Genomic DNA, 20,765 nt, shown 5'->3' with positions numbered 1-20,765 from the left:
GACGCCCGGCGTCCGCGCGGTGAGCTCCCCTCGGGATTGGGCGTGGGCCGTGGAAGTCCCGCCCCCCCCGCGCTATAAGCGGGCCTCGGCGGCCCTGCTGCCCTACTTTGCGTCGGTGTGCGTTAAGGCCGGCATGGCTCTCAGCTTTCAGCGCCTGGAGGCCGCTCTGGGCAAGAGCGTCAAGCTCACCTTAACGTGTGGCGTCTTCCAGGGTGTGCTGCAGCACGTCAGTCCCAGCTGCGACCTTCTGCTGCACGCAGGTTGGGGCTGATGGCGGTCTGTGCATTCCCTTGGCAAAGTGTGAACGGTGCAGGGCCATCGGGTGCCTCGGCCTCACAGCAGCCTGCTTGGCGGCGGGGTGCTGCCTCGCGGGCTGACGGCTTCTGTTTGTTTCCTTTGGTTTTTTTGTGAGTAAGCCGGCTCAGAGCAAGCATGGTCCTGCAGGGGCAAGCATGGTCCTGCAGGGCTGTGGCCTACAGGCTGCCAAAGCCACTCGGCTGGAGTGGGTGTGTGGCTCCCCAGTGCCAAAGCAGGCACTAGGATGAATAAATTGCAGCCCTATAGTTAATAGTACTAGTTTATCTGTGCTTTCTAATTTAAGATTATGTGAGTGCAACAGATTAGAATTTCAACTACTGAGTGTATAGAACCGTTGTACAGAAATACTGCTTTGTAGAGTGGTGGAACTGTTGCATAAAATACTTAATCTAGTGTTTATTGGATTTTTTTTTTAGTTATTAGAGCTATGTGCTTTGCTCATCTTGCGTTGTTCTACAAGTGATAAGCTTTTACCCATACGTCTCCATTCTTTCTACTCCCTTATTGCAGTGAAGAACTTGGAAACTGGCAGGAGCTCCCCAGGAGTAAAGGTGTTTTACAGGCGAGAAATAGTCAATGGTGAGGCCTTAATGAGTGTTGAGGTGTGGGGTCATGTGCATTTGGTTCAGTCTAATTTTGGTTGCTGCTGAATTCCTCAGTTGCACAACTTTCTAATAAAACCAATGGGAATTAGTGCTGTATAAATCACACAGCTTTTGTTCCACTGTTGTTTGCTGGTGAGATATTAATTCCCTGCTCTGTGGAGGTCCTGCATTAAAGCCTATGAGTCAAATAACAAACAGCTCAGTGGGACCACTAATGAAAATAACAGCTTGAAGTTAATCAGTTCAGATGCACGTGCTCCCTGTTTACTTCCTGAAGGTGGAAGGAGTAATTACACATTCATTGTATTATGTTCTTGTGTTTTGTGCAAGGCTGGGAAGTAAAATTACCAAATGTTCTAGTTAATTTGGCTTTGCTTTTTGCTTGTGCAGGTAAAGGGAGTCTCCACTAAATGATCTGCTTATGCAAGTACTTCTGTGGTTCACTAATGATAAAAATATGGAATTGCTCATATAAATTGTTTCCAGTATGTAAGGGTCCTGTGCACTTTCATTGGCATCTGCTATAAAATCTTGCTTTGGAAACAATGAGCTGAGGAGGAAGTAGCTAGAAAGCAACTACTGAACTTATCAGGTGCTTAACTGTGTCCATTTGTCTTTTTCCCATGTACCTGTATACATAACTGTATGTAAGGTAATTAGTTGTAGTTCTGTATTGACTTTGGTTTTGGTGGGTTGCAAGTCATTAGTTAGCCTTGTTTAAATACTTAAGTTCTGAAATACACCTTTTTACAGACCACTTGTGTAAATTCCTACATCAGAATGAGTTTAAAATTATTTTATCTGTTTTGAGGTTTTTTCTCATATAGCCATGTCCTATTCTGGTTTGTATATTTCTCCTTTTTTGAGAAATAACTGTCAAAATGTTGCTAGTCAGCACCAGAATATAAATTGTTTATTTCTATTGCAGTGGAATTGCTGGATGAACCAGATTCACAGAAGTGTACAGCAGTGCTGTCTGAGTATGTTGAAGTATTTCCTTCCTTTCATGATAAAAGATGGGGTGGGAATGTACTTGGTAGGGAGGTCAACACTTGCATTCAATATCTCACTGGTGTTTAAACCCAACTGTGCCAATCTTGTATTTCACCTCAAAAGTGGTGAGCAAGGTGATGAGTAGCAGACCTCTGCTGTTTAAAAGACTTTTTCAGGCCGTAGCATATTTCTTTTTTTTCTTCCCATTGATGTTCCTAGGTATAATTCTCTTGATTTGTTTGTGGTTTCAGGGTGAGTTTGCCATGAACGTTTCTTCTGTGTTTGTTGAATAGTTCCAGAGCAGTTGTATGTAGGAGTTAAGTTTCAGAACAACTGTATAAACTTACATAGGTGTAGTTATAGGTAGCTGGTAAAATTATGCTTCAAGCTCCTGCTGTCTGTTGTTCTTAGTTGGCTTTGCTTTTGAGTCTTTTGGCATGACCTGAATAGTTTTTTCCTTTCAAGACAAGAATAAAGTGGTACCTAATAAACAGCCTTAAAATATAGCCAGCACATGAACTTCTAATCAGCAATAGCCTTCTTGCTTCCTGTTGTCTCTTTTTTTGCTTTGAACAAATATACGTGTGCACATATGCTCAGCTGTGTAGCAGATTTATTTCTGAATTAATCCTTTACCGTACCATTTTAGATGAAAGATTCTTCAGATACACCTAAATGTGAATCAGAGTTATTTTATCATATTGAGATAGGACTGTATGAGATAGTGATCTGTAATCATAGTGGCATGGTTTTATATCAGTATAAAGAAATGTTTACTAGTAAGACGTTTTGCTCTGAAGACTCTTTTTTGTCTTGGAATGTCCTGTTGTAGCAATGAAGCATCTTATATGTGGTTTATCTCAAGTAGATGACTGTTTGCTAACTCTCTGATCTTGACTTTGCTACTATTTGTGTTATGAATAACCTTCTTTTAAGTATAGCACAGTTTCAGTGAATATAACTGTTACTTATTTATGAACTTTTAAAACCAGCCTTCAGTTATAATATCTGATCAATGATTTAATTATTATGGATTTCAGAGTAAAGATTTGCAGATGTTTAAGCTGTGGGGGTCTTGAGCTTATGTTGGGCAATTCGTTCCTTGTAATTCTTTCTTCCCTTGAAACCTTCATAGCTGAGCTTTGCAGTGAGTATCTGTTTGGTTTGTGTTTTCACCTTTTACTTTCAGACATATATCCCACATATCATGTAAAATAAAGGTCCTGTGGACAGAACAAGCTCATGTTTGAATAGCTTTAAATTCTCCTTTTAGAATTGGGCAAACATGATTGGGAAGTTGCTTCATGTGTAGCTGTTTGGTTTTGGATGCAGGTGGATAGCATTGCATGAAGAATTTTTCCTTGTTAAAATATCCAATCATGTAATCACATATCCAATGTGTAATGTTTTACTTTTGTGCATGTGTATATGGCTGCTTTGCTCCTGCAGGTGCACTTCAGCTGCAGAGGAGAACAAAGGAGCAGACACAGGAACAGCAGAGGGTGGCCTGGGGAGTTCTCCATGTGTTTCCCTAGAGAGGCAGCTCAGAGCCTTGAATAGCTTAAACATGAACCCCCTCCCAGGTAATGTCAGTGTTAGTTGAGATGACAGAAAGACTGGTGTGATGGGAAGATGTTACAAAGGAAAAGATTGTTCACTTGTCTCTGAGGATCTAGCTTAGCAGAAGAAATTCCCTAGGGGAGGGATCTCCTGAAAGAGCCTTCCATGGTGGCAGTCAGCTGCTAGATAAGGTTCAAGAGAGATGCAGCCAGGCTCTACCCTTTCTGGTTGTGCAACTGAATTGCCTTCACCTGTGCTCCCAGGGTTGACCGGGTCTTTCCTCCAGGTGCTCAATCAGTGGTTCAGGCTGTGACTCAACAGTTTCCATACACAGTCAAGTAGTGTAGTTGCTCTGTGTTAGCCAGTATCTTCCCTAGAAGCTGCAGTTTCTTGGCTTGCCTATTATCTGGACAGGCTGTGCTTTGCAAGAACAATGGTCATGGACAGATAGGCACAGAGCTTACCTGCAGACATTCTTTTCGCCTTCAGATATGTACATGACACCAAAAAGAAACTCCTGCTTTCAAGAATGTTTATCCTGTGGTTCACATCAACAGTAAAAGTGGTGGAGTAGTATAACTGATCTTTTGGATAAGTCAAAGTGCTTCAGTTGGTAAACATTCCTCTTTGGTGATTATTTAATCTTGTCATGCCGTTTCAGGGACAGGTAAATGAAAACTCATTAAGGCTAATGCTCTTTGTTATTGTGCTGGCTGTTATGCTTGAAAGGTGCTTGCATTGAATTGGTTGAGTGATTCATGCTCTGTGTACAACCCAGGTATGGATCTAAGAAGTAATAGGCTCACTATTCTTATAGAGCCTTGACAAGCACTCATTGCTTGTGTAGGCTGAAGGAAGGTTACTTGCACTGGCCTTGGAAGTGGGGGGAGAAAATGGGCAAGGTTGACATGCTTTTAAAATTTTGCCTTATCTTTGAAATAGAACAATATTTCAGTATAGAACATTGTCTTTGTGCTGTTGTGGGTGTGTGAAGGGGGAAGGGAAAATCTTTGAAATCCTTTCTTTGGTGTTTGTGGGATATTGTTAGGCAGGTGTTCAAAAATGCTAAAATCTGCCCTAGATTCTGTTAGTGCTCTTCTTGGTCATTTACCTGTTGGTGTTCTGTGGTATCATTGTTCTCTCACTTTTACAAGTTTTCTTCCTTGGAATGCCTGGGAATTAGGGCTATTCTAACAGATTCAATTTCATTAATTGAAATCTTTTTCCTTTATGCATCACAGAGACAAAAAAAAACACTGCAGCTTTTGAGTATCATTTTTTCCATGGGAAAGTAAAAATTTTGATTCATGCTGAAGACTGTGCACATCTGAAGTGAACAGTTCAGTAATCTGAAGCTGTGGATTCCCCATACCTTGAGGTTTTTGAGGCCAAGTTGGATGGGGCTTTTAGCAACCCAGAGTAGTGGAAGGTGACTCTGCCTCCTGTGGGGGGATTGGAACTGGATGAGCTTTAAGATCCTTCCCAAACCAAACAGTTCTGTGATCTCCAATTCTTATTCTATGATCTGTTTGTGTGTTCAGGAAGTAGAGAGATTAGAGCTTAACTAGAGTGATATTATAATTGAAATATATACCATAAGTAAGAGTTCAAGCAGAAAAACATCTTTTTTCAAATTTCATTTTAGGGAAGGAGAAAGAAGAGAAAGTAGAGTATACAGTTGTTAATTGTTTCCAGGAGAAATTTGGCCCAGCAGTGAGTATTAATTGAAGCTTTTATGCAGTGTATATGATTTTAAAGCCTCTTCTGTTCTAATTGTCAGTACAGGATTGTGAACATTGCTACATGAGGTCTTGTACTGGAAATCATTTTTGCAGGCTGTGGTGAAATTTGAGTTCTAAGTAGTAACTGGCTTCTTTAAGTCAAGTAGAAATGGTATCCTTGGTGGTATTAAGGTATATTTAAGTTGTGCATACATGCATGGAAAGAGTTTGCAGCAAATCATTGATTGTTGATAATGGTTTTCAGAATCTGTATCAGCTGTGAACTGAGGTGAGGTGTCAGTATTAATAGTAAGTGAGCAATTACTTAAAAAGGTAGCAGTACCTGGATTTGTTGATGTTTGGAGAGGGCATTGGCAATGCTTTTTTTATGGATGTTTGGAACTTCAGAAATGCCTGGACCTGGGCTTTTTTCTTTAAATTGTGTGTAACATCAGTGAATTTAGTAGGAAGGCTTTGCTTCAGAACTAATGATAGACTTACTAAACCTAATAGTGTTTTTAGGTCTGAATTAGATCAGCAATGCTGTATGTCCTTGATGCCATTTTATCCTGCAGCTAAATCAGCTGAGATTTGGTACTATTTAAGATATGTATAGTGCACATGTGGATAAAATAGTCCTTTTACCACAGGGGAAGATTTCCCTGACTGCAGTGGAATCTAATTTTTGCTTGAAAAGAAGCTGGCTTTTTTCCTGCTCCTTTTATATTGAATGTGCAGTATGGGTTAGTTTATCTTAATTATCTGGGAACTTCTAGTGTCTGTGAGAGTAGCAGTTTCATTTCTTATACCTTAGAAGATGAGCTTATCCAAAAAGAATACCTCCTTTGTGATCCTGAGGAAGTTCCCAAAACCTACTTAAGAAAATTTCTAAAGAGGAGATTGGGAGAGTCTATATTCTTTAGTTAATCCATGATCTCTGTTAAATCTGTCATTGTTTCTATAATGCCATGTCTCCAACTGGACTGATACTGTCTGTTTCTCTTGCATTACTGTATACTTGAGTTTTGTTGTTCATGATTTATATTTACATTTCTTAAATTTGGATCATGACCAGAAAAATCCCACCTTACTATGTGTCTCTATTAGTTTCTGGCACTATTCAGTTAGCCCTATTTTCATTAGGTGCTGCACCTGAAACAACAGGATGTTATCAGTGTTGCTGGAGAAGGTATTAATTTGTGTCGTAAAGGGAAGCTCTCATGGCTTCAGGTAAGAAACAGATGTTGTCCAACAAATGCTCCTACATAGTAGCAAAACTGGGAAATATTTTGGGATTAGCCTGTGTTTAAGACTTACATAACTGTTTTGGTAAATGGATGTGATTTTCTTCTGGACAGATTAAGTGTTTAATGGAAGACCTGTTGCAGAAACAATTATGCCACTGTAAGGCAATCTAATAAGTAATCTATATTTAATATAATACTTTATAAATTATAAGTTTTATTAAATATAAATTATGTAGCATATGTGTAACATTTGTTTGCAAAAACAATATAATTTACTTGGCTTGCCATCTATATTTACTTGAATAGAGGTAGAGATTACAATAGTACAGCTGTTGTCTATTAAATAGCTACAAGGCCTACCTAATCCAATGCCAATATAAGTGAATTAGATGGAAGGATTAAAATCTATCTGAAGATAAAATATCTTGGTTGATGACTGTGTTATAAAAACTTGAAAAAAAGAGATGGAAAGGAGTACTGTTCAATATGCTCAAAAGCACCTTGGTTTATTTTTAAATAGGGTTAGGACTGAGCAAAGCAAAAACTTGTGTGGGAGTTTTGTACTTCAGACCTGCAGGTGTCCACCTGCTGTGGCATGGTGAAGTGATGAATTTCTATCAGCTGTTGCTAAGACATGAGTTTGAGCATAGGCCATAAAACTTAGACTTTTTCTATCTGGAATGGTGTGGTGGAAAATGTCCTTTGCTTTTTTGGTAGCATTTTTTGAAAACAAAAGGAATGCCATGACCATGAGAATTTTGCTTGATGGTGTTGACATTGTAGGAATTTACTTGGAGTACTTCAGCTAGAGTTTACTTTCGATATGTCTCAAAATGCTGGCTTAAAATGTGTATAGTAGGCTACTGGATTGTTCTTTCTAGCTTCTGTATCTCTGCATGTCTGAAAAAAAGACTCTCATAGGTTAGCATTAAGGAAACTGAGTCTGCTTCCCTTAATGTAAACCTTTCTGTGACAGATTGTCTTGTATGTAACAGTGCACTTTCTCCTGCCTTCAAATCTGTTGTGTTTTTTTTTTGTTCCTCACTCATCTCTGTACCTCGATTTGTTGTAGATGGCAACAAAAAGCCATATTTTTCTATTTGATATTTTCCTTCTGGGCCCTCAAGCTTTCAGAAATGGATTACGAACTGTGCTAGAAGATAAAAACATCTTGAAGGTAAGGGTGGAGGGGAGTGTAAGGTAGTAGGGGTGGTGTATATATGTGTCCTGTTCACCAAAAAAGCTGTGGTTGTGCACATACTTGTCTGACAGTTCTTTTTTACTCCAGGTCATGCATGACTGCCGCTGGATCTCAGATTGCCTCTTTCACCAGTACAGCGTACTTCTTGACAATGTCTTTGATACACAGGTACCCTTCAGATATTGTGGCTGGGAGCAGACAAGATGTGCAGTCTGTTTCAGCTCTCACTGTAAAGAGCAAAATGAATAAAACCAGACTGGAAAAAAAGCAAACAACGTTTTGTGCAACTGCTGTTGGCTGCTGATTGCTTTGCTTTGGGTTAACAGATAGTGGTAATAACACATGAATACCTTCCGTCACAGGTTGCTGATGTTCTGCAGTTCTCAGTGGCAACGGGTGGCTTCTTTCCACACTGCACTTGCACATTACAGGAGTGTCTGATGCAGCACTTGAAGATACCTTCCAAATGGAAAACCCTCATGAAGCATGAGCAGCAAATGGCTTTGGTGGGTGATTTAGTGAGGCACCTTCTGAAAACTGACTTGTAAGCTGTGCTTTGCCCTCTTACAGATTTTTATTTTAGTTTTTAAGAACATAGTACTGTTTAGTGGTTGGATTGCTGTAGTTAAGGATGTTTTGTAACAGTCATTTGGGAGATAGATGCAAGCTTCAGCTGCAGTATTTCTAGTATTGCTAGTATTTCCCAATAGTTTATTTGAAACTGAGGTATTGAAGAAAGACAAAAATTGTGCAGTAGAGATTATGTGTAAGTTGTAAGAACAGTCAAGTGTATTATGATACCCAGAACAATTCTGAAACCTAGTCCGACAAATTGGTTAAAATGAATCTAGAGTCAAGTAAGGAAAAGGAAACTTTGATGCTGGTGCTACTAGTATGCAAGAATTAGAATAGTGGTTCAGTGGCATTTGCCATATCTTTAGAATTCTACCTAGTTTCAGGCAGATAGGTGAGAGAACCTAGTGTTAACTACTGGAAAAGATGTATATCTTTTCCTGTTGCTGTGTTTTAAGCAATTCCACCTCCAAAACCTCCTCTGATATCTGTAGGATTGTATGCAGGTGGCCTTAGAAGCTGCAAGCAGTCAGTAGCACTAAAGTAGATAGCAGGATCTGGAGATTCAACAGCAGAGGAATGTGATGAAAAGCTTTGTTATAATTCTTCCTTCTTAAATAACTTCTTGTTTGCATTGGGATATGCAGGAGAATCCTGATATGTGGTTCTTAAGACCCTTTCCAGCTTCTCTGCTTCAAGTACTTGCTCTGAAGGCTATGTACCTTCTGCTACTCCGCTTGTCTCTAATGGATAACTTCATGGCAGACCTCACAGCTGTGGTACATGCTTACTTAAATACTTCACAGAATGGATCTGAAGATCATCTTGGGAGCATAAAGGTAGGAATGTCCTAGCTTGTTTCTTGGTTTGGTGAAATAATCTAAGGCTCATGGATAAACTCTGGAAGACCTAATTGAAGCCTTTTCATTTTTGGCAGATGTATACCCTGCTTTATGCCACATTTTGCTTTTGGTGCTCAGTAGTGGAAGTGATGGTGTCTACATCTATTTAGCTGCATCTCAAGTCAGTCTGTTAGCATAAATCCACCTTAAGTTTGTGTTGCAGATAGTGAGCTTAAGGCACAGCATATATGCATTCTGTTCATTCTGGTCTGACACAGAACTTCTGGGCTCAGTGGATGGTGGGTGGGTGTAGACATGAAAAGAGACAGGCAGCTGTGAAGTGGTGTTATCTGGAGTTGACAGAGTTGCTTTATTTTGGTAAGAGACATTATTCTCCAAGTCTTGTTCTATTTTTCTCCAGTCATGTCATCATTACTCCCGAGTTATTTTGAATATAATTGTTTTTGAAAAATGTTGTCTTCTGTTGCCCAATGATTTTTATTTCTTCCTGATTTCTGCTCTTTTGAGTTATCTAAAAATAATATCAGGTAACATTTTGCTTTGTTAGTTATGTAGATCGAGTACTATTGTTTCATAAATACACCTCCAGGTATCTTGGAGTGGCTTTTGTGTGGTGATGGACTCCTCTTTGGTGGTCATCTTTAAAAGGGGAGAGTGTGATAGGTATTTTTTTTTGCTAAGGAACTTGATTTTCTTTGCTAATGGAAAGATGAGTTCTGTGCAGACAAAATAGACAGTTGTATTGCTGTGGTCTTTTTCAGTGTATTTAGTGAAGTCATAGCGGGGATTGCAGTGACTATGAAAGATATTGCTGCTAGTGAAATAAAGAAAAAGGTAAATGGTCAGACATCCTTATTCATCATGACAGAACAGAACTAATTTGTGGTCAGATCATGTCACTACCTCTTTTTTGCAGTTGGAAATATTTTGAAATATTTATTAGGAAAACTGGATGCAGGTCTGTCTTAGAGAATGAAATTATTTCTTTTCCTGGTGTAACAAAGCATTCAATCCTGGACTTGAATCCTTTGGGTACTATATAAAGGCTCTGAATAGTAAATCCAATTATTAAGGATGTAGTAGGAGATAAATTTACATAACCACAAGAGGTCACAGTTGATTCACAGGTAGGTAGATCTGAAAACGTTTGTTTGCTTTTGAGTTTTCAATAACAGGAGTTTATGCTTCATGGGGAGATCTTGACATCTGGATTTCCATGTAAAATGCATGCAAAAGTAGGAAGGATACAGGAGAAAAAAGCAATCTTTAAAAAGTGCAGAGGATAAAATAGTCCTTAGCACTGGGTTGTTTGGAGAATTTTAAAGTGGTGTCTGAAACCAACTCTTTTGTAAATCCATTTATCCATAAGATTAGCCAAGGAATTAATTTGATCCTGAGCATTTCAGATGGCATTTTGAAGACCTATTTCTTATCATATTTAAGAAGAACCTTGTAGAATGGACAGTAAAATTAGCCTTTTTCACCATTACTTCACTGTTAATCACTTTGCTTCTGTATCTTACAAGATAATCACACAAATGAAACTCTTGTATTAAGAAAAAACTGTTTGACATATATTTATATCAATTGATATATATTTAAACCCCAGGCAAATCTCCTTGGTTTAGTCGCATGTATTCTCTTTTTCTGTTGTCCTGGCTTTATGATTTTAGTTATTGGTATTCCATATCACATCATGTAGTGCACTTGGGAGTCCCAGAAGAGAAGAAATATACTACAGCTCCCAGAGAACTTTGCTGTTCTGTTTTCTGGTTAGTGGGGAAGATAAAACTGATTGGAAGTCATGGGACTGACTCTTTGCTCCCTGGTGGATCAGAATAAGAACCTCATTTTTTCAGAAACTTTTTCGATTTGGCATCAATCCCAGTAACTTGTATGTCTGCTATTATAATAGCACATCCTCCTTCTCAGATTGTTGCCACTATTTGTTTTTTTTCTTTCCCTCTGTTTTTTTTTTCCCTTTTTCCCCCTAGCCTTTTTGGGCTGGTGGGCCTGCTGTCCCCCTCTCACAGACACAGATCTAGAGATAAGTGAGTCAAACATTGAACTTCGGCCTGGACTAGCATTGTAGCATCCTGCTGATCTTCCCTGGGTCACTGCCAGAATCCAGAAATTCATCATGCCAACCACTGTTGTATATTACAACAGTATCAGGATATACTTAGTGAAAAAAAATGCTTTGGCTTTCCAGTCTGAGGTTGCCTGAAAATTGAATGATAATGAATAACAATCAATGTTGAACAATAACTACTGGGTCAGTTAGCAACTTGTCTAATTAGTGGATTCTGTCTCTGGGAGCAGACTGAACATATCCTCTGTTGCTCCTAATCTTGGAAATAGTAGGAAGGAGTGTGCCTCCTCATGGAGGAAAGCCAAGCCTGCACAGTTGCCTTCATGGTTTACTTCATCTAATAAGAGTTGAGGAAAGACAAGTGTGAATAAGGCTGAATATAATTATTTTTGCCATTTTTTGGGCCTCTGCATGCCAAATCTCTATAGTCAGTTTTTCAGGGAAATCTCTTCAGTGAGAAGTTCCTGCGTATCCTAATAGGCCCCAGTAGTAGCAGAATGCAGGAAGCATTTCCTGGATAAATGCAGAATTCTTGTCAGTTCAAAACATCTTGGAGACTTTGGGATATACTCAGGAGTGCTTGTTTTCAGATGTATGCATAACTGCAGGTACCAGTGCCTAATTTTGTCCTGTCTGTTGAAAATTCATGACTGCTAGTGAGTGAGCTTGTTTTGTTGCAGCTTATTTCATTGGAAGCTGGTGCTTTTCCTTATTGTAAAGTTTTTATGAAGAATTTGATGAGAACAAAGTCCTAGATTGTCAGAGGCTGTGGGTAAGATGGTACAAATAAAAATGGATCAGTGATATTTTATAGGTTTTGCAGCAATAAACCTGAATGAGCAGAATGAGTAGCTGTTATGTATTTCGTGCAAATAGTATGTAAATGAATCTTTGACACAGATTGTAATTTTCATGAACAATTGCAGCTGTCACCAGTGATAGTGCTGTTTTCAATTGAGGTTTCATCCATATTCCCCCTGTTTTTTTTTAGATGTTTTGCTGGAAATGGCAAAGAACCAGAATATTTCTGGGTGGCCTTTCTGACAAGACTTCCTTTCACCTTGCTTCTGGATGGTCAAGTGCAGTCTTCTGTCATTTCATAGCTGTTTCAGCAGTAACAGAAGATGCACTGAGTAGCTGGCCTGTGAACTGGTACACCAGGTTGGGGGAGATGCATCATGTGACCTTTACAGTACAAATCTATGGACAAGAGCTTCTTTTGGGGGACAGTTACAGAAAATATGGGTGTCAAGCTTTTAGCCAGCAGTTGTTAGCAACAGGAAAGCATTTCCAGTGACTACAGCAGCCAGAAAATGTGATCATGCAGCACTGTAGTTGATATAGTACTGGGAGAAGAGAATGGCTGTGGGGTAAATGAAAAGGAAAGTCAACTCATTGATCTTCAGTTTTGTATATCCTTGTATGTTGATGCTTTCTGTGGTTTTGTGCGTCATCACCTGCAGAGAGCATTTGAATCTTCTGAGTAGTGGATGTTTCCTTCTAAGCACCTAACATTCTACCCTCAAAACAGCAGTGAAACTGTAAATTCTGAACTCAGTAGTTCACTATCAAAATCCTCAGCTGCATTCTTCTACATCTTTCTCAAAGTGATCTGCCATCACCACTAAGAATTCAGCCTGGACTTCCCAACCTGAAGATTTATGCAGTTTCTCATATTTTCAGTGCAACTTTCTGCCAGGAGTAATTGTTCTTCTTGTGGATGCAGACATGAAGTTACATGGGCTTCTGTGTGTCTGCAGCTCTGTCTCTAGAAGAGAGCTAGGAAAGAAGTGGTGTTAAATTTCTTCTCTTCATAGATGTGTATTGTGTGTGGTTAGGTGCTTTGAAATACTGCTGTGTTCTGATGTGTAGGACTTAAATTCAAAGAAAGAAATACTGCCTGGGAACCAGGCAAATACATTTGTAGAAGTGCAGTGTTTTGAGTGGTGACAGTTTACAAGGAGACCTTTGGAACTGTAGAGTTTTTGCTTACCACCACTATCCCTGTGCAACAGAAATGATTTCCCTATACATTTCGGGTAAGGCTGCAGTAGATAAGGTGCAGTGCAGCATGTAGTACCAGATAGCATGTTCATGGCAGGTAATGGCAGAAAGCCTGTTCTCCACAATGCTGAGGTGAGATGTGCAGTCCAGTTGAGCAGCAGGGAGATGGCAGGAGAGCTGATGAAGAAGAGCAGGTGAAAAAGAGCACATCAGGTGACCTTGCCAGGCGTTATATCTCCTCTTGGTGACTGCAAAGTCCCCTGGGGAATGTAGTTCTTCTTTTCTGGGCAGGTATCCAGAACTTGAGCATTAACAGTTAAACTTCCAGTGCCCCACATGATGTTATGATGTGGAATACCAAAAACCAAAAATCACAAGACTATGACATCTGGATCTCTGCAAACTTCTAGATGCAGGTTTTGAGAGACATACCTACCCTTTACAAAAGCTATGATAATGCTTTCCTGGTGTATCCAACCTTTGTATTTATTCTTTCTGCTCTTAGTGTTTCTGCCAGTGAGCTCATAGGGGCATCTAACTTAGCAATGTGTAGCTTCCTGTATCTTCCTATGGACCTTCTTTAAATATTTACTGTCTTCCCATCTGTGAGTATCAGGGCAGGTTTTAAGCAAGTTGCTGCAGTTGCTTGTTCAGCTATTTCATCTTCACTTCAGGAATCTCAGGTGGTCTGCACCTTGCTGTTTGTGTTAAAGTGTTGGTACAAATATTTATACCATGATCTGAAACATTATAGGTACATAAATGGTTTTGGTGTTGGAATTGCTACATATTTCAATGTTAAATACAGGAGGGAAAAAATGTTGCATTTGTTCCTGTGCTGTTTTTGGGTTCTGGCTGTTGCTTTGCCCAGCAGTGTGGCTGATGTTTTATGTGTTTCTGGAGTTTAAAGAAAGTTTTTAAAATTTATTTTCTTATACTTTTGCAAATAGTAATTTTTTCTAGCCTGTCTTCTGTTTGCTCTGCAACTTCATCCATATTTTCTTCATTTTGGTGTGACTTTAACTCTACTGAAGAATGATTGCTGAATAGTCTGTTGCCCTGCTCTGCATTCCTGCCAGTTTCCTTTTGGTTTCTGTGATGTTTTGCTTTTAAGTAATGTTTACTCTGTGCTGCTTGTATCTCAAAGCTGTCTCTATGCTACTTGATAGAATTTAATTTGTTTGGCTGCCTTTTCCCACTTGTTAGCAAGCTTTCTTATTTATGTGTAATTTCCCTTTATAAGGATGAGAGCAATGGTGAATTTTTTTGACGTTTCTCCAAACACAGTGAGCATTGCAATCCTTGTTAAATAGCAGTTCCTTGAATGTAATGTTTTGAATAGTGTTTCATGAGCTGCTGAGATCCATGTCAAGAAGTGCATCTCCGTTCATGGATTTCCTAGGCAGCTGTTCCACTGACTTATGAACAACTGACTACTATTGTACATGAGGCTTGTTTGTTTGTTGAGGATAGAAATACTATGATTTGGAGAAAAGCCAGGAGAGGTGCTTTTGCAGTGACTTCTGCAAGGAAACCTGAACTGACTGTAAGTCTTTTGAGGCTTTATAAGTTGGTATTACAGAAGATCTCTGGAGCAATCTTAATCCCGTATGCAAAATACCACTTAAATTCTGAAGATCTGCATAATAAGGGCATAAACAGTAAAGTAGGTCTAATGTTTTTCCCTTTAGGTTGCCTTTGAGAGAAAGGATGGGGTCCTTCCCTCCTCTCCTCCCCCCACTATAGTGTTTATATAAGCAGATAGTTAATTCATGCTGTGGATGTAATAAGAGATGATTGCTCTGTTTTGTTGACAAATCAGAGGAAGCTCTTATCTGGTACCAACAAAAGTAGAGCATGTGTATGCATATGTATTGTTTCTATTTCTTTTTTCCTTATCAGCCTACTTGCATGGAGCTGCCAAAGGAGCTGCGTCAGCTGGCAGACATCCAGAAGCTGCGAAGGGAGAAAGCAGTGAAAGAGTACAGAATAAGTGAGGATGGTCTTTTGATCAGACCAGTCATAGAATTAAATGAGAGAAATCCACAGAAGGATGAAACCCACTGAGATGACAGGGACTACCTTCCCCCTGATGAAGCCAGTGAGTCGAGCTGCATCCTTCAACAGTCAAGATCTACTTTATGAAGTGAAAGGAAGAAAGTCAAAAACAAGTGTCAAGTCTGTAGGAGAACCTCAGACCAACTTCAGGTTGGCTGTAAAAATCTTTGGTGCAGGTAACTTGATAAGCTTATGTTATGTATTTGAGGACTTTCAAAAATAAGATGGAGCTATTTCCTATGCAGAAGCACCAAACAATTTCTTCTTTACAAGGACAGTTGAGCAGATTGTTAAAGGGAAATGTTGATGGTCTCTCTAATCCCAGTTTCTGACTTGTTAAAATCTATTTTGAGATCTTTTTTTCCCATGAGCTATTCTGGCTATTGACTTTTTCAATTTATCTATTTTATCAGACTGTCTTAAATTGCGTTGGTGCTTTTGTTGTTTTCAACTGTTGGAGGTATGTAAAACTCTCACTCAAACCAAATATGTGAATGGGGGAGCTTGTAAGATGCCTGTTCATTGTGAATAGAAATGGTTTGCTTGGAAACTTCTTCTCTTAAAAAAAAAAAGTTCTGGCCAGCTCATGTGGGCTTGGTTTATAGACAGATAAGTCCCTTGGCATAGTGGTATGAGACTTGCATAGGAGAGTGCAAGAGATCACACCCTACTGAACAGCATTGCTGGCAAAAACAGCAGAGGTGTACAGGTAAAAGCTATTTTCTGCCAAGACAGAATTACTGTATCCTAACTGGCAAATGCAGCATTCTGCTTATGAAGTTGCAGCCCACCTCTGTCAGCACTACTGTCTTACTTATATAGATAAGACAGTACCAGTAATGTGTGTGTACAGAAAAGCATCTGTTCTAAAAGTAAGGGAAAACAGTTAAATTAGTGTAAACCATGTCTAGTGTTCTCCCCAAGAAAAATAAGATAGGCAAAATTTGTTTATATCCAGTGTACTTGTTTTGTCTGTTATTCATTAAAATACTAGACCAGAAGTATTTAAGGTTTTTGAAATTCTAGATGTACTTATTTCTGGAAATGTTAGAAAAAAGTTGGAAGGTTTGATTTTTTTGACAGTGCACTTTTCTGTATTTTTTTTAAATCTTGCACAGTATTCTGTAATTGAAGTGTTCTTTAGTTCTTTTATCTTGGCTCACTTTAGAAAAAATAAAACAGGTTTGAAGGGTTTCTTACAGCTTTTTATGTGGATGTTGAGACTTGTTTGATTTGGTTGACTAGGAGATGCTGGACTGGGCCCCTTCCAGCACTGGGCTATGTGATGATGTTCATCTGGGACAAGGCTTTCCTAAGCAGTGGTGTGTTCCCAGAAGTCAGTGAGTTGTGACATGAAATATGCAGGGTCTTCAGAACCAGCACAGAAGTGCTTGTAGTGTATTTCTAGAACTGAAATCACCTGGGCCCATCTGGTCCCATTACAGAAAAATGGAGAAAGTTGCAGGGTATTGGATATTGTAGGTTGGGAATAGTTGGATGTGAAGGTTTCTGGGATGCAGAAGAGTGATTATAGAGTGCCCTTATGCAGGATATAGACAAAACTGAGATGTGCACCTGGGCTTCTCCAGGAGAAACAAAGTTCTGGTTGGAATAATACTATTAAAGAATAAGGATTTTCAGATAGGAGCTGGACAGAGTGCCTACATCTGTGCTACTGTGTTGCTTCACCAAAATCTTCAGGGTAAACAGGACTGCAGCTCTCCCTTGTCTTTTGCAAATGGTGTGAAGAAATAGATTGGGACCAGCTTGTCCGTCTTGATGCATTAGACTAAGAACAATCTTTTTTAAAGGAGAAGAAAGTAGGACTGGACAAAATATTTTTAAATTGGTAAATTTGTAATGCTGCTCCATGCTAGCACTATATATGTGATTTTTCTAAGCTTGGTGGTAATGTGGTGCACTTCTCTTCCTTAATGTAACTGCTAGGTGTAGTTAGGGATGCGTGCAGGTAAGGACAACTGTAGGCAGCTTGTTTGGGAGGTGAAGCAGTCTTGCTTTTTGTTTCTCAGCTGTTGTGCTTTCTGATATGTTGTCAGAGAATGTAGAGAAAAGGTACAAACTGCTGTCTCCAAGCAGGGAGTGAGCTGAAGCACTGCAGATCACAAACGCACTGAGCAGTGCTACTAGTCAATGGTTCCTGGGAGGTAGCCGTGCCGACAGCTGCAGTCCTTACGGTGCACCGTGCCCTCACCATCACATTCAGGCTGCCGTTTTCTCAAGCTCATCTGCCCTAACTCTTCGCGTGTCAGTATACCGAAACGCTCGCAGCTCTGCGCGCGACAGCCGTTCTGCCCGTACCAACCGCAGCGGGGCCGCCCTCCCTCCCCCCCCCCCCCCCCCCCCCCGCGGCCCGGGACCGGGCCGCTGCCACCCGCCCCGGCGGCCGGCAGCCCCTCCGCCCTTCCGGCGGCTCAAGGGCGAGTGCACGTCACTTCCGGTGTACATCCGCCTCCCGCCGGAGACATCGCGAGAGCTGCCCCCGCCTCGCGCGAGACTCGCCGGCTCACCCGGCCGCTTCGCCCGAGTCCCTTCGGCAATTTCCGTCACCGCCAGACTCTACCAATCGGCCCGAAGAGCGCATCGATGGACGCGGACCCCCCGCGGGCTACGCGCAGAGCCACCGCCCGCGGCGCGGGCCCGGGGCTCGTGCGGCGGCGGCGACGACGTCGGCGGGGCGGCGAGGGAGAGGCGCGGGGCCGGAGCGCCGTGCCGGCGTGCCGGGCTCGATTGTTCAGGCCTGGCCATGGCGCCTCTCCTCCCCCCCGCCATGGCTCCCCGTGTCCCTGCTCCTCTCCTCTCAGTGAGCGAAAGTGGCCGCCGCCGCCGTCCCAGCGCCCGCAGCCGCCGCCTCCTCCTCAGCAGCAGCGCGGGCGCCATCTTGGCGAGGCAGGAGCCGGGACCGCCCCGCGGCAGGAGACGGGCAGCGGCGGCCCCGTCAACGCGCGGCGAGAGGCCGGGCGGAGCGAGCGGGGCGGCGAGCCCCGGGGACACCCCCAGCGCCCGCGCCGCTCCGCAGCCGGGCCCGCGCCCCAGGTGAGCACCGCGGCGGCCGCGCAAGGACGCGCGGGGTCGGTGGCGGGCTGCGCCCCGCCGGGCCGCGGCTCCCCCCTCTCCGGGCGGCGGCGGCGGCCGGGCCTTTTCTTAAAGGCGCAGCCCCTTCCCCGCCCGCCGCCGGCAGCGCCCCGGGACCGCCGCGGGCCGCACCCCCCTCGCGTCACCCCCCCCCCCTCCGCGCGCGGCGCGGCGGCCCCGGAGCCCCGCGAGCGAATGGGGCGGGGGGGGGCACCGGGGGGGCCGGTGCACCTGCGGGCGCACGTGCGCGCGGGGGGCGGCGGCGCGTGCGCGGCGGGGGGGGGTTCGGACTGCGGGCGGGGCCGCGGGGTGCCGCCGCGGGGGCAGGGCCGGGGAGCGCGGCCGATCTGCTTCCCCGCCGCCCCCGCGCGGCGCTGCCCGCCCGGCCCGGGGGCGTGAGGTGCCGGCGGGCGGCGGGGCGGGCTGGGAAGAGGAGGAGGAGGAGGAGGAAACGGTGGCCGCGCCCCGGCCTCGTGTGGGCGCCCGGCGGCGGGGGCCTCGCAGCTCGGGGTCTGGCGCCGCGTCAGCGCGATGCCGCGCCGCTGTGGGCGGTGGTGCGCGGCCGCGGGCGGGCTGTGCCTCCGGGGGCGCACGGGGAACTGCCGCGGGGCGATGCCGCTGTCAGATGGTGGCGGGGCGGGCGGCCCCTGCGCGATGGGACGGGGTAACGGCCTTAGACTGAGACGGGGCGGGTGGAGGTTGGGCGCTGGGAGGAAATCCTTCGCGCGGAGGGCGGTGAGGCGCTGGCACGGCTGCCCGCAGAGCTGCGGTGCCCCGTCCCCGGGGGCGGTCGAGGCCGGGTCGGCTGCGGCCCTGGGCGGCTGAGCTGGTGGGGAGCAGCCCTGCCTGCAGCACGGGTGGGACTGAGGGGACTGTGAGTTTCCTTCCAGCCCAGTTCTGCGGTTGTGACAGTTCCTTCAGGCTACTTTTCCTTCGTGTGTAGGGAATGGTTCAGCCTAAACCCCTTTTTATAACGACGCTTCTTTATATGCGCTGCTGGAATTCTACTTTTCTCTTATGCAAACCTGCTGTTTGGATTTTGCGCACCTCGTACACCTGTGTGTTAGCAACACTTACCTTTTTTAATTCCCGTGGGTCAGAACTGACATTCATATGGTCAGCCCCTCAGTGTGTGCTTGTAGGCTTGGGCTGTGACTTCCGTGTGGTTGGTAAGGCCGAGAGCAGTAAGGGAGAAGGGCCAGCAGCTTGAGCTTTTTCTCAGTGTTTGAGGAAGTTTCCTTTAGGTCACGTCTAGGCCATCTCTCTCATATGTGTTGCTAAGATTGCTTAAAATCCCGCCTTGTGCTTCTCGGCTGTTAAGATGATCAAGTTCTGTTCTGCTTAGATATAACGTAAAGGCGGTACGTTCCGCAGTAAGCGTGCTGCGTGGAGAACTACATCATGCAGTAGGGGTTGTTTAGGTGGCGAGAAGAAAGCTGCCTGGGCATGGTTCCCTTTTTGTGAGCTGGGGCAAAAGGGCGGCATGCAGACAGGCAGTCTGTGCAGGCTGTGTGTTGTGGGCACAGTGTGACAGCTGTGCTCTGCGCAGTGCAGGGCCCACAGCCCTAATGGAGCGCTGCCCGGAGGTGGGCATTGGCCCCGGGGACAAGGCCTGCTCTCACCCTGCACCACGTGGTGACACGTGTGGCTCGGGCTCTCCTGGGAGCTTTTCTCCTGGTGTAAGTGTGGGAGTGGAGCTGCCACGTGCCAACTTCTGTGTTTGGTACGTTTTAAGGCATTCTGTGGTTTGGTTTTACTTCTGATAACACTTCTGTAGGGCTGTATGCCTTTTTTTTTTTTTTTTTCCTTCAGTCTGTGCCCATGACTTATGTAAATAGAAGACTGGGAGCCTGTGCCCCAGTGGCTCTCCTCTGTGTTTAAAAGCAGTTAAAGTGGAACTGAAATCAATGAAGTGCTGTCTCGATCCTTGGAAAGCAATGCAGAACCTTGCTACAAAAGCAGATCAGCAAAGTACCGTGTGTAGAGCAGTGTCTAGTTTTAACTAAGTACATTCCTTAGAAAAGTGATTAAAAGGATTTCTTAGCTATTGCAAACCAAAATGATGCAAAGTTATCTTCAGTTGCATGTACTTGTTTGCTCAGTCAGCCTGAACGGAGTGGGTCTGCACTACGGAGAGCTTGAGTGCCTTATGAAGTGCTCTTCTGACTGGTCCTTGAAAAGCAATGGTCTCTCTGGTATCAGAGGTGCATTTAGGACAGTTACTGCCCTAGAAAGACTATGTGGGAGTTAGTCTTTACTTGAAGACTGGGCGTATAATGTACTGTGGAGAATGGTTGTCAGTGTAACTATGCTTTTATCAAACTAAATGCTGTTTTTCCCCTTTCAGTTTGAATTCTCCTCCAAGCAAAATACCCCTTCAGGCTCCTTTATGCCACTCCAATTGCCTGTATCAGAGATTACACGATATAAGAAAAGG

At 43.4% G+C, this 20,765-nt stretch overlaps 2 protein-coding genes across 8 annotated transcripts in view; both read left to right on the top strand.

Moving 5' to 3' along the window:
* Positions 1 to 60: 60 nt before the first annotated feature.
* On the top strand, positions 61 to 17,182 carry EXD1 (exonuclease 3'-5' domain containing 1). The gene is made up of 11 exons (XM_031593515.2): positions 61 to 260; positions 829 to 897; positions 1,852 to 1,903; positions 3,366 to 3,499; positions 5,122 to 5,189; positions 6,341 to 6,427; positions 7,517 to 7,621; positions 7,733 to 7,813; positions 8,008 to 8,151; positions 8,866 to 9,057; positions 15,080 to 17,182. The coding sequence occupies exons 1-11, from the start codon at positions 134 to 136 to the stop codon at positions 15,242 to 15,244; spliced, it is 1,224 nt and encodes a 407-aa protein (XP_031449375.2). The 5' UTR covers positions 61 to 133; the 3' UTR covers positions 15,245 to 17,182.
* Positions 17,183 to 17,952: 770 nt separating this feature from the next.
* The window catches only part of INO80 (INO80 complex ATPase subunit), a 62,790-nt gene continuing 59,977 nt past the window's right edge, over positions 17,953 to 20,765 (top strand). The window contains exons 1-2 of one of the 7 annotated variants that reach the window (XM_090140976.1): positions 18,271 to 18,289; positions 20,676 to 20,764. The gene's annotated coding sequence lies outside the window, so the exon portion shown is untranslated. Of the gene's footprint in view, positions 18,290 to 18,709; positions 18,729 to 18,817; position 20,765 lie in introns of those variants that run through there. The other 6 variants (XM_090140977.1, XM_090140975.1, XM_090140974.1 and 3 more) reach the window with 6 other exon arrangements.

This window comes from Phasianus colchicus, chromosome 5 (assembly GCF_987193195.1).
Source record: "Phasianus colchicus chromosome 5, bPhaCol1.hap1.1, whole genome shotgun sequence".
NCBI classification, from domain to species: domain Eukaryota; kingdom Metazoa; phylum Chordata; class Aves; order Galliformes; family Phasianidae; genus Phasianus; species Phasianus colchicus.
This window is presented reverse-complemented; position numbering and strand designations above follow the sequence as displayed.